Source organism: Uloborus diversus, chromosome 7 (assembly GCF_026930045.1).
Source record: "Uloborus diversus isolate 005 chromosome 7, Udiv.v.3.1, whole genome shotgun sequence".
NCBI classification, from domain to species: domain Eukaryota; kingdom Metazoa; phylum Arthropoda; class Arachnida; order Araneae; family Uloboridae; genus Uloborus; species Uloborus diversus.
The window spans coordinates 149,709,426-149,724,312 of NC_072737.1; the positions used below are offsets into that span (position 1 = coordinate 149,709,426).

The following is a 14,887-nucleotide window of genomic DNA, read 5'->3' on the forward strand; positions in this document are numbered from 1 at the left end:
TTGATTAAAATGGAAGATGTTTAAGGGCTAAATTTCTGCACCAATGCAAAACCAGGGGTCATTCTTTTAAGCTTTTCAAATCTCAAGCTCATCTTGAAATCAAGAAAAATTAATACTTCAATATGGTTCATTTGGAATAATTTGGCAGAAGTCGCAGTTACTTATTATGGGGTGAATAGTTTTAAGGGGTATTTTCTCTTTTCACTCCAGGGTCCCTCGTATTTGCAACTATTTGTTGTTTAACTGATTGGATGGGGTTCTGAAGATAGCTCTGATTTTTTGATCCAGACCTTTAGCCAAGCAATCCCTGGTCCAACACTTAGAGGACTTCGTGGCCACAAGCATATTTAACGTGTCCAGTCACCATTAATGAAGACGGTGAATCCTTGACCGGCTAGGATGGAACCCAGGACCAGGGTTGCCAGAATTAAGAACAATAAATACTGTACAGGCTTCTAGGGGTGAAAAGGGGGGAGCTATTTTTTAGACATCTATTCATAATAAATCTGAAAAATTTAATAGCAACAAAGCATTAGACCTCACAAAATATCGCCTATCAAAGTATAAAACTTGTTTTCATTGCGATTGACGACGTATGCACATAGATATATATCCAACATGAGTCAATGAGCAAAGAAGCAACCATTCGGTTCCTCATAGTCTGCCGACAAAACAAAGACAAACAAGCCAAATCAAAAGGAATATAATTTTTGCGTTTGCTGCCACATGATTTTCTTATTGCTTATTATTTCACTTTTTTGTTTTACTTTGTTGGTTCTGTAAAATATTGTTGTCAACTTGAATACAGGACTTTAGCCGTCCCGTATGGAAGTTCCATGGGATGGACACGGGGATATGGACACGGGACAGTTTTTCAAAATACGGGACTGTCCCTTGAAATCTGGGACGTCTGACAACCCTGCCCAAGACCCTCCTATCACAAGTCCGATTCATTGCTGATCAGGCCACCATGGCCCCACTTCATTGGGGATTGATAAATTGACTAGGGCCAACCTGGCTGGTCCCAGAACTTGTTGCTGATCATCACTTTGTATTTGTATAAAAAACTTAAGTCTCCAACCTATGTTTTATATTTTACAAAAGAAAACATCATTTGCAGAAAAATATGATTATTTTTTATTATTTTATCCAAATAGTATTTGCATGGCAAGCATATGAAAAAGGAGTGGAAGTGAATTTGCTTGCTGAACCCACAAAAGCAGAATTGTTGCATCAGGAATTTGATGTAAAGAAAGAAGAAGTAAAGGAGAGCATTAAAGGAGGCATTGTAGAAAAATATGGAGGGGAAGAATACTTGAATGCCCCACCAAAAGAACTCATATTTGCTCAAACAGTAAGTGTCTTAGAACTTTTCATTAAAACTAATATTAAAAATGGATTTAAAAAGAAAATATTATTAATTTTTTTCAATGCGTTAATCATATTTGTTTATTTAGTAGTTAAGCTTGACTTAATATTTCAGAGTTATTGCAACTGGTGAATTCTTTTGTATTATCATGAAACTCGCATTTTACTGTGAGAGTTCAAAAAACAAATTTTTTGAATGATTTTAAAATGGTGTTTATATGTATTTACATAGTTCTTTTGTAAAGTTACTACAATTCCATGTTTACAAATCTTTCAGGAGCATTATGTTGAATATTCAAGACAAGGACAAGTCCTAAAAGGAGATGAGAAACCTGTTGTAAGATCGAAATATGAAGAAGATGTTTACATAAACAATCATAAAGTAAGTTTTTCTAATGAATGCCATTTTGTTTGATCTAATAAAAACTGGCTTTACTAAACTAGAGTGCCTAAGAAGAGTAGTGTGCCGATCGACGGAGAAAAAGTGAGGTCAGATCTGAGGAAAATCCAGATGGTGCTGTGCCCAGGGAACACGTTATGTTTCTCAATCAGAATCGTTTTAAATCAGCGATTATAAGCTAATTTCGCTGCTTAAAAGCCCCTTTTTTTTGGATCAAACTTATTTCATCATAAAAGATAGATTCTGGAACAAGTTCTGTGGCAGGGGTGTTTATTTATTTTTTGAAGTTATACAAACATTGCGTGACTCCTCATTAATGAATGTAGTACACTATAAGCTTTTAAAGCAATTTTTAAAAAAAATAATTTATTGAAATTTTGGAACTAATTTGTTAGCAATAATGGGTTCGTATTTTACTTTATTTCCTCAGATATTTCATTAGCAATTGGCGTGACCTTTCATCGTTCTTGGGAAAAAAGAAAATTGGATAGTAAAATTTGTCAAAAGAAATTTTTGAAGGACTGCGTGTCTCTTATTTAATTATTAAACCTGCTTCTGAATTATTTCAGCTAATTAAAATACCATTTTCTAAAATATGCAGTTGGAATTCGCAAATTTGATACAAAATAGAAAAGTTAGTAAACTTAGAATTTATTTTACAATTTAAAAACAAAAGAATAGTTTTGAGAAGTTGTTTTTTAAAGGATTTGCCTCATTATGAGGGCTGCGTTTTGAGGAGTGTTTGGTAAAATTTCAGAGGGGGGGGGAGGAGCATGACTTTTGGGGGTGGGTACCTCTTGTTAAAGTTACTGCATTCTACTCAGTAAATAAATATCTCAGCAAAAACAATCCTGTTGTAAAAATTTCCCCGCCTAGGCAACCTTTAACTCTTCCCCACAAAAACGAAAGCCTTCATCCTAAACCAAAAAACCCTCAGCCTTAAAAAGTCATATCTAGTTTGACCGCCAAGTATCTGCCAAACTATCATCCTCCCTGTTCTCCTCTTTCATCACACCTACTTCCGTTAGAACCTCCTCCCACCTTCAACTTCTCAGAAATATGGATAGATCCTTCAAATTGTTTCTCTTGTTTGGCAGAAAGCTTTTCTAATTGAGGTGGTTGCTTGGTGAGCAAAAAGCTTCTCTCCAAACTTGAATATAGTTGCATTAAGATGCTTTTTTAACCAACACACATTCACTTTTCAGGGCCCACGAGAGGCCATATCAGCCTTGTAAGAAATTAGGAGCACGGTCCTTAGAAGGGTTCTGCTTTTGAAAACTTTATAGGGGGATGGGATCCGGAGACCAAACTGACATTGGGCCCACCTTGACCTTTGGCAGCCCCGTTACTTTTCCCTTTTACCATAATTAAATATTAAATAACTGATTGAAGAATGTAGATAATTTCTTAAAAGTTCACCTATCACACAAAACTATCAAAGATTATATATTTTTGAGTCAGTATTTCAATTTTTGGTAATTATGTCCCCTATTTCCATTTTAAATAATATATCGGATTGGATAGAAATCTAGGTATTGTTGCCTCGGTAATATATCTATATCGATATATGACGATATATCTCCCAGTCCTAGGAACAGCTTTTCCCAATTACATTGCTTTTACAATCTAGAGCTATAAAGAATTTTGACTGTCACAACATCTCACTAGTTTATAAGAGATAGCAATAGTTTAAAAGGGAGTATCTGCTCACCTGGAAAAAAAGTAGATTTTGGCAAATTATACAACTAATAAAGGTTTTCACTGAAATGTAGCAATCTGAATTAACAGCATTTGCTAAAATTTAAAAGTTGCTAACATTTTGCTCAGCTTTTTCGACATTTTGCTTATTTCTTTGATATGGAGAGGATCGTTCAAAAACTACAGAAAGTCTTCCTTTTAAGGTAACCACTCCGATTGATAATACCTGAAGTTGCATATAAGTTTTACTCACTTTACTTTTTTATTATAAATCACATTTTCTATTCAGTGTTGTTCGTATCTCAGTTTTAACGTTAGCTTTTTCTTTTTTTACAGTCTGTTTGGGGTTCATTTTGGCACGACTTTCGATGGGGTTACAAATGTTGCCGCTCGTTTATAAAAAATTCATATTGCACTGGAAGTGCCGGTATTGAAGCTGTTCATGAAGTAAGTGCATTTATTTGTTATTAACTTTTATGCATGAACTTACAGAAATTCTTCTACAAATGTTAATTTTAATTCATGGTTATTCAATTATTATACTGCCCAACTTTAGTCCATTGAGCATATTTTTAAAAAGTCTTATCTCAATCAATTTTATATACTACCTTAGCTAAGTCATTTTCTTTGATGGTGTATGTCCATGTTTAAAAAAAAAAAAGGTAATGATAGTACAAATGCTATCTTTCATAAGCTTTTTCTCTATAAGTGGTTTAAGGAAAATTTTATTTTGTCAAAATAAATTTACTTAATGAAATTTCTGTATGCAGTAATTACTTTGAAAGTGGCATAAATTCGTTTTCTTCACAAAAAATATCTACTGCATAATTTTGCATTTGACATCCATAAAGACATTGATGTGTATCAATAGGATGTTTTATTTGATCTCACGAGAACACCACGAAAAATTGAATATAAGGTTAAAGACAGGTAGTGATAACTATATTGTGTTTTTTCACCCCCCCCCCCTCGTGTCTTCATTTTAAAGTCATTGTGATATCAATATGAATTATTATTTATATTTTTTATTTTTTGCAAAGGACATAAATGAATAATTACTAAGTCATAGAAACTGTTTGGTTAAATTTTTTAAATAATATTTTTTTCATTATGAATGAGAAAGAAAGCAACAATTTTCAATTTTGAGAACCCCTCCCAGAAAATTTTCTGTCTGTACCACTGTCAGTTTCTACTCAAATCGTTCTTCTTCTGATTTAGAAACTATTATTTTAGTATCCATCGATCAGGAGACACTACTTTTCTCAAAAATAAAAATTGAGATACATTTTTGAAACATTCTTTCTGTGTTTTTCTATGTGTTTAAAATCAGTTAATGCAAAAATTAATTATTTAAAGCTTTTTCCAAACAAAATAAAAGTGACTGAATAACAAATTAACTTTTATGAAGTCATTTGCACAACTGGAACAACAGAACAACTTGATAGCAGATCATTGAAAATATCACTCAATTCTTGATTTGCTTGACTATACAAATCCATCCAATATGGCCATTGCTTAAGCTTATAACCTGTTTTTAATTTGTCAAGCTTTATGTGCTTTTAATTAGTCATGCTACTAAAATTATAATTTAAATTTATAACAGGTGTTGTTAAAGTTATTTTTGTAATTTTAGGCATCAACTCTAATTAGTAGCAAAGTAGAAGAAGAACAAGATAATATTAATAAATATGAATCTTCTCTCAGTGACAAGGGTTCCGGTGAATCAAAAGTTTCTTCACTTGCTGTAAGTCGCCATTTTAACATGTTACTCTAAATGATAATTTATTGAATTATTGAAATTTATATGATAAATTTTAAAATAAGAAAAATTAAGATTTTAATGTTATACAACAAAATAACAAAAATGTGTTATTTATTTATTTTATTTTATTTATTCATTCATTCAATTTCATCTATGTCAGCTATTATTGTTAACTTGGAAGGATAGTGCAAGATAGAGAACAAAATGAAATTATTTTCATGTTAAGTAATAGACTTTCTTAATTGAGTATGTGCAATAAATTGCTGAAAATGATTCTGAGGATTTTTTGACTTATATTTGAAACTGAAAAGTGTGTAAAAGTTTGAGCAGTTTCCAAAATCATAATTTTTTTAAAATTAGAAAAAAAAAAAAGTTTTTTTTTTTTTTTCTGGATTTTGACTCAAAGGAAAAATGTTAACTGTGATGTACACAGGAAAACAACTTTTTGAAGAACAATATGAGTGAGCTTCGTTAATAATATTGAAATACAATTTGTGTAGGGACCAAACAAATAAAACAATTTTTTGGGGAAAATGAAGAATGTAGGACCCCCCAATAAATTAAAATTTCACTGTAATGTTATATGATTTGACCAAAATTCAGTTTATGCTGATTCCAAACTGTCTCCTTATATTTTAGGCTAAAAAGAAGAAAAACAAAAAGAAGAAGAAAAAGAAGAAGAAGCATGTATCTTCAAGCTCTGATGATTCAGATCGTGAGCAGGATAAAAAGCTTAAGAAGGTATGTTTTTAAGTTGATTATTTTCTCTGTCTAACTCTAATGCACTTTTTATTTTTTAAATTATTCATTTATTTCAAAATTTAATTTTCATCTTGAGTTACCTCTTCCCCTCCCTCCCCTTGCAATATGCATTTTCTTTGAATTGCTTTTTTTAATCATCTAAACATAACTACCATTCATTAATTTCAATACACCCCATGTCTTTCAAGAAATATACAAGGATATAAACTGTCGCATGAATATAATCTTTTATTCAAGCAAAAAAACATATTTCACCACTTACTTTAACATAAGAATCATAATTTTGTCGTAAATTTTCCCTTCATCAAAGTAGTCACTTTAGAAGCGATCACCACCACATGCATGGGGGACATTACAGTAGAACCTCCATTAAGGGACACCTCTATTTAAAGGACACTCTTTCTGGTCCCAGTCCCTTTGAATAGGAACCAGCATTTATTTGCCTCTCATTAAGGGACACTCTGTTTAAGGGACAGTCACAAAACAAAATAAAAAAAAAGCAAGAAATAATGTGTAAGCACATAAGAAATAGTGAATTTACTGGAATTCAAGTTTCACTTTTCCTCTACAAATTAATTGAGGTAAGTTTGACATAAACATATGTGAAGGAAACAAGTAATGTATAGTAAAAAAAAAAAACTTGCTGAAATTAACATGCATAATTTGCCCTCTCAACAATTTATTCAAGTAGGTTCAGGGCCGAAGAAATGTGCACAGGAACTAATTAGCTTTGCATATAAAACTTTAAAAATTTGAACATTAATTGTAATTCACATAGTATTACATTGTAAATTACATAACATAAAGCAAATACATGTATAATGAATTACTTCAAAATTATTTCTGTATGCTACAAAACTTTGCCATTGCAAAATTTTTGATTAAATCGTAATTAATAAAAGAATATAAACTTAGAAATTTGAATAATTATGAATTTTATTTAACATAATGAGACATTTTCAGTATTTAATCTTATGAGTTAATAGTTGATGTTTATTGTGATATTATACTACTAAGTACACAGCATGCATCAATTCATCCACCTCCGAATAAGGGACACCTATATTTAAGGGACAAAATGTCGGGTCCCCTTGTGTCCCTTATTGAGAGGTTCTACTCTATATTGGTTAATTCATCCTAAATGTTGGATTCAATGTTATTCCAACTGAATTAAACTCCCTTTCACGTATGATTTTGTCTTGCAATATTTATGTTTGTGATGCACACCTGAAGAGCCCTCACTAAGGGTTTCAAATTGGTAGCCAACAAATGAACAAAATTTGATAAATTTTAATTGTGAATTTTTTAATTTATTTATTTTGTTTTTGTTTTTAGAAAACTTAATTAGAAAGCAAAGTAATAATTTTATAAAATATACAGTGCAGGTGCTTGTATTTTAAACACACAGCATACATGAACGTTTAATAAACATTCATTAATGTTCAATTCACTAATGAAATAGATTGTATGTAATTGGGAGAGCAATTTCTATTCCATTTCAAAAGAACAAGAATCCAACATTTGAAACTTGTTACAACTTTAATTTGAACATATGTACATTAAAAATTTGAGCAAAAAGAGTCTCATAGCGAAATTGAACGTCAATGGTAGACGAACATTTGAATAACCACAATTCAATACAGCAATGCCTTTTTGTAGGAATCTCAGTGCTGCTAACTCGAAGTTAGAAAACTATCTCGCCCTTGTAACAGTAACGATGCATAAAACATCAAGACCCCCTCCCCCTCTTTTTTTTTTTGGAAAATTTAGAGTTTTCCTGTTTGCCAATACTTTTCCCAAATTAGTTTCTTTTGCCGAATTTGGAGCGGTTCTTACGCCTATTCAGATGAGCCCTGAGTAGTTCAATAAGGCTGCAGTCTGGCCCAACCACATTTTGCAACCCTTGTTGACAATGTTTGGATTGAACTTACTTTCTATACAAATTGAAATCTTTTTCGGTCATGGTCTTGTAAAACGGATCCACGACCAATAAAAGGCATGTGCTATAAGGAAAATAATAACTGAAGGAAAGTGTCAACATTTGCTGGTTTTCAAATTTGTTTTAGCGGCGTTGACACCAGAGTTCGTACATTCCTTCTAAACTCCTCCAACTCTTTCATTTAGAAAATTTTTCTGAAGGGCCCTTATGACTCCTTCATTTTTGTTTTAATTCCTTCAAAACTCCTTCTTTTTTGTCCCTGGACACGAGAGAAACAAATGCTCATAATGGTTGTATAGATGGCACTGAAGCGAAACCTATGGTTTCTTTTTATTGAATGATTTGATTTGCTTTCCTTTTATTTTTTGTATTACATCATTTTAAGCCCCTCCCCTTTGTAGTCAATTGTATGTTTGCTTTGGTAGGGAGAAGATTGTCTATTCGTTGAGGCGTGTGCCCAACCCTTTTTGTTTTGATATGTTGTATGATTTGCATATAAATTCGCTTCGTTGTTTTGTGTAATTCTCTTTCCTTATATTTTTTGTATTACAAGATTTGAAGCCCTTTTAGTCAGCTGTATGTTTGCTTGGTATACGCCCAAAATGTCGCGGGACAAAATGTCGCGGCCAAAATGTCGCCGGCCCAAAATGTCGCCAGTCCAAAATGTCGCCGGTCCAAAATGTCGCCGGTACACAATGTCGCCGGCTCGAAATGTCGCCAGTCCAAAATGTCGCCGGTCCAAAATGTCGCCGGCCTAAAATTCGCTAGTTCAATTTGTACAAAAAATTTAAATGTACGTCGATGCTTTCCAGCATAAAAGTTGCGAAAGAATATTAATTGCCTTTCAAAGTGGGTTCCTTCAAAAATTCCAAACGTTTTCTCCTGTCTTAATTCGTAAACACCAGATTAATTCCAGAAAATTAAGTTTTCAGAAAAACATACGTTTTTCTGTATACTATTACAAACGTAAACATGTGAAAGGCTGCTGCAACGGAATTCTCTTTCTCGTTTAATCTGATTAATAATAATACTCAAGATGTAACATAAAGGATCAAGATGTAACGCCAGGATTCAGACAAAAAATTGGTATGGAAGTAAAACTAAACTGTTCTAAACGCGAATGAAAGAATATAGTCCAGTCAATAGATACATTTTACCTTGCAAAAAATGGGGTCAAAGATTTTATTTTTTTAATTTGAACATATTGGTGCCCACATGGAAAAACCAAGTTATCCAACACGAAAGACCCCGGGAGAACTTTGGAGGCCGAAAAACCACAAAAATTTATGACTTTTTTTGTTTTTTCCAAAATATCTCCGAAATGGTTCAACTTAGAAAAAAGTTTTAAATGTAAAGTTTAAAGAACATAAAATTTCCTACAACTTTTGTATTTACAACTTTTTTGTAGCACAAATAACAAGCTTGCTATAGCTCTTTGAAAATAGGCAGTTTTCCTCCACTCCGAAAAAAAAAGCTTTCACACCGAAAGCAAGGCGTCATAATTATTAGAACTTGAATAGAAACTTTAGTTTCAGAGAGTTTTTCGACAGTTAGAGTTTCTTGCTCACCCCCCCGCTGGACACCGAGTAGCAATTCTGGCTGACAGATTAGTTCCCACTAGACTCCGAAAGCAAACGATGTATTATGAAACTGAAATACATATATACACATTCATTTAAAGCCACATACAACGATGCAATAATAAAAAAAAACCTTCACAACTGTTCACGAACTAACTTTTCTGATCTGACAGAGGTAGTCTTCATCAGACTCTAATAATAAATGCTATATTGCTGTTTGTAACTGGATTACATAATATATACATTCCATTTGAGGGATGTAATTCGTACATTCTAGTCTAATTATTGCAAACAAAGATGCGATTTTTAAATATTAATGTGAAGGAATGAATATTAGGCAGCCTAATAAGCAAACAATCAACACAGTCATGCATCCTATGCTCTGATACAATAATAATAATAAACCCTCCCCTACCGCTCACGAACTAATATTTCTAGTCTGACAGAAGTAGTCTTCAGTCAGACTCCAATAACATATGATTTATATTGCAGTTTGTAATTGAATTACATAATCTTCTCATTCATTTAAAGCACATAATTTGTACCATCTATTCTATTACAAGTGAAAATGCAATATTCGAAAATATAAATGTGAATGAATAAATATTAGGGTGATAATAAGCAAACAATAGACATAATAATGCATAAATAAAGGTACATTAGTAATACGTAATGAACACTTTGAAAAAAATCTACAGAAACTGACTTTTTGAGGCATGAAAAACTCAAAAGAATTGCCTTTCAAAATGAAAATCCAACTGTAGAAGCTTAATACAGATTAATTACAGACAAAATAATACAGATCTAAATTACAGAGAGATTCATTCGACCTTAAAGCAAATAGAAGAAGGACAACGAAATACGCTGTTTATCTTCTTCGAAGCCGTTTTGAAGGTCCAGGTTCTCCCGGTTCAGAATCTGTAAGGGGTAGAAAGAAGCTATGGTCCTTTAATTGTTCATCTCCTTGTTGCGGTAATTCCAAAAGCTCCCGGAACAAATCATCTTCTTCAGCAGTCTCATCCAAAAATGAAATTTCTGCAACATTTTCACAATTTGTGCCACTGCTGTGTTTGCACGTGCTGGAGCATTTTAAACCTGCCTTGTGACAAGAACAGGCTCTAGTACAATTTTTCTTGCAGGTGCAAGGTACAATCTTCAAAAGATTCTGAGTAACTGAATCTCTTTTCGTGTCAATATGCATTAGACCTTGCGTTCTGCGTTCCCAACCCCACTTCTCTGGATCAATTATGTTGCCCAACTAACTTTGAATTTGGTGGTAGAACCGATATGAGTGATAACGTGAAGCATCCCCCCCCTCTCCGCACGTTGGAGGTAGCCCTGCAAGATTTATCTTAGCCTTGTACTAGTTTTATAAAAAGATTAAATTGCAAAGTATCCAAAGATAGGTTCAAATACTTTACGTCATCTGTGTATAATATTTGCAAAATGTTTTCTCCAGCTGCAGCTAAGGCATCATGATGACAGATTGGGTCCCTAAATACTTCAATAGCTTCCTTAATTTCAGGAGTTTTTTTTCTTTTTTGACTATTTTGTACAACTTAATTTTGCCTTGACCAAAGACTGCCGAAGTCGTATCACATCCACTAAACGCATGGATGAAAAGAATATTGCTGGGGTCAAACTTAAAAGATTTAGTGGGGAAAAAAACAAATGTTAATTATTCCCTCTTCCAGGTTTTAAAAAGAACAAGTTGCTGAAAGGCTGTCCTAAAGCTGTCATCAGCACCAACAGATCTATATCCTCTCGCCCACTATAACAAACTTTTCAATTTCTTTTGCCTTTGAAAGAGCAGTAAGTAAGTCGGCATCGTCTTGAGTCTGCCTGACTTCAATGCCACACTCTTCGAAATATGTCTCAAGAAGTTGAATAAGACTATTCTTGTTGTTATAATTTGCCAGAAATCTTTCTTGAGGAATTTAGTTAACATGTTAGGTTCAACCATTACTTCAAGGGAAGAGATTGATTGCTCATTGATATAGCATTTGTGACAGGCAGTGTGAATTGTCACTTCTTTTAAAAACTTCAAAAAACGCTGATGTTCCTCATTTTGCCGTTTTGCGCTGCATCTTTGAAGATTTTCTATTCCCTTCTCCTTTACAATCTTTATTTCGCATTCACGCAAACTGATTTCGCAAATAACAATAATAATAATAATAATAATAATAATAATAATAAAACACCTTGGTCAGGCGTATTCATTTCTAGGGAAAAAAATTGTAATACAGAACACACAAATTGATAAAACATACTCTGGCTCAAACGCTGAAGTGACCAACATGAGTGCTATTGAGTCGATTCATCTCATTTGGAGAAAAAAAAGGGGGGATGGAATGGGGGTGTTTTGTTTAAGTTAAAGGGAACAGGGGCATTTACCCTCAGCTGTGAAAGACAAATGATTTCCAAGGTCAGACTGCCGGCGTTTCTCCTTTTTTCCTCCGTTATATGATGCGCTTTCACGCACTTCGCTGAAGGGGTTCAGAAAAAGTGTGACTTTCAAGAAGCTGTATCTCGCTTGCTTTTCATACTACAAAAATGTTGTAATGACAAAAGTTGAAGGAAATTTAATCCTCTTTAACATTTGCATTGGAAGTTTTTTTGTAATTTTAACCATTTTTGAGATATTTTGGAAATACCACAAAAAGTCCCAATTTTTGGGGGCTTTTCGGCCCCCAAAACTTCTCCCGAGGTCTTTTGTGTTGGATAACTTGGTTTTTTCATATTGGCACTAGTATACACAAATTTAAAAAATAAAATCTTTGACGCCATTTTTTGTAAGGCAAGACCGTTTTTTTCTAGCTATTGACTGGACTAATAGTGAGGCGCAATTTGAATATGGCAAGAGAATAGGCGGTTTGTATTTTTTGGCGTAATGAAGTAAAAACAAATAACTCCTTCACTCTAGCATATTATTACGGTAGCGACAGGTCAGTCATTTAGGGGATCAGACGGAATGGCCCTCGACTTTGAATTTTTTTTTTTTATATACAAGTGGGAGTGTTTTTTATAGCAACCCTATGAAATTTGCATTGGTTATACATACGCCCGTTATCCTCCCTCTCCCCTTTCACTGGAAAAATTCGAAATCACGGGCCAGGGTGGAAATAAAGTAGAAAAGTATCTTAATGAAATTCAATTTTCTCATAGATTTATCAACATTACCCTAAGAACTGTAAAAAAAACAAAAAAAAAACTACGTTTTCAGTGAGATATACGTTGGTTAAAGTAAGATCAAAACTGCCGTGGGAACTCTCATCTCTTATGAGTAAAATTCTGAAATTACGTCGAAATGTTCACCGTCAAATCTTTTGAAATCAATGAAACCCGTAACTGCTAAAACAGATGTCTTTCACTCAGATTTTTGAAAAACGACTCTACGCGATGACAAATATTTTCAATTCTCAACATTCATGAAATTTATATATTCGATAGAACATCAAGGGACAATTTCAGAACAGCTATTTTATTGAAGGTTTTCAAGAGGATACTTTCATGCATGCGAAGTAGCGCTTGTCAGCTAATCACATTTTCCAATTTTAAATAGAAAAGAAAAAATTTCATAATGTAGGGTGAAATAACTGATATCAATGAGATTATTCAGATCAATTTTGACCTAGACTTATTTTTAAAATGAGTTTCAAAAAGTAATAGTTCCAGCTCAATATAGCTTGGTAATTCAGAAAGAAAAGAATATTGATAATAATAATAATAAACAAATAAGTTTTTCTCTCTCAGAAAAAATTGCTGTTTTAATTAGTGAATTTTTACTACGCAAATTATATAAGAATGTAAACCCAGTTTTTATTTAACACTCACGCTAGTTAAAGTGCTACAAAGATGAGAGGAATACACAGCTAATTTAGATTTTATTGATATCATGCTCAACCTCTCATATATAAATTCAGTATATTTTTCATTGTTTATTTAATTACACTGACTCACGTAAACGATTACGAAACTCAACTTCGAACGAAAATAAGGCTTGTTTTCGTTTAATTTCACTTTTATACCACATTTTTGTATGAATCCTCGCATTACTTCTTGAGATATAGCAGTCATATAAAACGATAAAAATTATTCTGTGATCCATCCTTTTGGGATGACTGAAGACTGTGACAATACAGCTGTCAATGTAGTTTACTTATAATTACTTTTTTCTTTTTCTTTTTTTTTTCTCTCCTCTTCTCCTTTTTTTAACGATGCCATAAAAAACTGTTGAACCTGTAAGGTATTATGATGCACACTGATTATCGAAACGACAATTTGTTGCTTTTCTATAAATTTTTAAAATGTGTCTTGTCAAGGACTTTTTAGACACCCTGTATTATTCAGTTTGAGTTTAATTTGAAAGCAATTAAGCATTGCTTCATTTTTGCTACAATAAATATGTTGCACTAGAAACTTCTCGAAAAATATTTATCTTTTCTTGTTTTTCTAGGCTTTGAAAGCTGAAGAAGCTTCTCAGAAAGAAGCAGATCGATTGCTTGCAATGGACGAAAGAAAACGCCCATACAATAGCATGTACGAGGTCAAAGCTCCTACTGAGGAGGAAATGGAAGCCTATTTCATCAAGAGGAACAGGCCAGATGACCCAATGGCAGGGTTTCTGTGAAAATAACTGCATAACTAATGACTCTTTGTAAATATGTAAATACATAAAAGCAAATCATTAAAACTTTTTATTACACTAGTTGTAAATATCATTTCTTAATTTAGATTATCTTCATACCAGGAAACCATAGTGTAGTATATTAATGGAAAAAAAAGCATTTGCACAGTAAAACATGTTCCAGGATGCATAAATAATTTCCCTCGTGTCCCTAAAGTGGCCAAATTTAGAAAGTTTTGGTGGGTCATCTTTCACAGGCTTTGCAGATGGATGTCCACCAAATGCAGGCGATGAAACCACGGCGAGGAATTGGTATCTTCAAATTCTTGCTAAGTCTTTTATTTGGCACTTGTCTTCAAATCGGCAGACTTCAAGACCTTATGTCTTGGTTACAGGGACACGAGGGCAAATACTTTTTGTGTCATATAATTCTCAATATGCTCTTATGGTTACTACCTATTTCAGCTTTTTTCATTATTTCACTATTTGTGTGGTTCCCTGGTTAGTATCAATAATAATTCTTTAAAATGTTCTCCTGGTGCAAAATCACATCATGTGAAGCCTCTATAACAAATTCTGAAAGCCGTTTTGATCAATAAATCCATCATAAAAAAATTTTTTTTAGTTAAAAGGAACATAATACACCAATTTGATATTTAAAATTTTGTGATAGTGAAAATTAGTTGAATCTGGCATTTTTTTCTATCTTAAATTTAGAGATTAACTTTTGTTATTATTAGCATTTGTCTAT

The 14,887-nt window shown here is 32.9% G+C and overlaps 1 protein-coding gene across 1 annotated transcript in view; it reads left to right on the forward strand.

Moving 5' to 3' along the window:
* The window catches only part of LOC129226943 (pre-mRNA-splicing factor SLU7-like), a 42,357-nt gene extending 28,218 nt beyond the window's left edge, over nucleotides 1-14,139 (forward strand). Inside the window, exons 9-14 of the mRNA XM_054861572.1 lie at nucleotides 1,158-1,354; nucleotides 1,646-1,750; nucleotides 3,803-3,919; nucleotides 5,100-5,210; nucleotides 5,868-5,969; nucleotides 13,966-14,139. Of these exons, the coding sequence (XP_054717547.1) occupies nucleotides 1,158-1,354; nucleotides 1,646-1,750; nucleotides 3,803-3,919; nucleotides 5,100-5,210; nucleotides 5,868-5,969; nucleotides 13,966-14,139 (806 nt within the window). The remainder of the gene's footprint in view (nucleotides 1-1,157; nucleotides 1,355-1,645; nucleotides 1,751-3,802; nucleotides 3,920-5,099; nucleotides 5,211-5,867; nucleotides 5,970-13,965) is intronic.
* The last annotated feature ends 748 nt before the right edge of the window (nucleotides 14,140-14,887 follow it).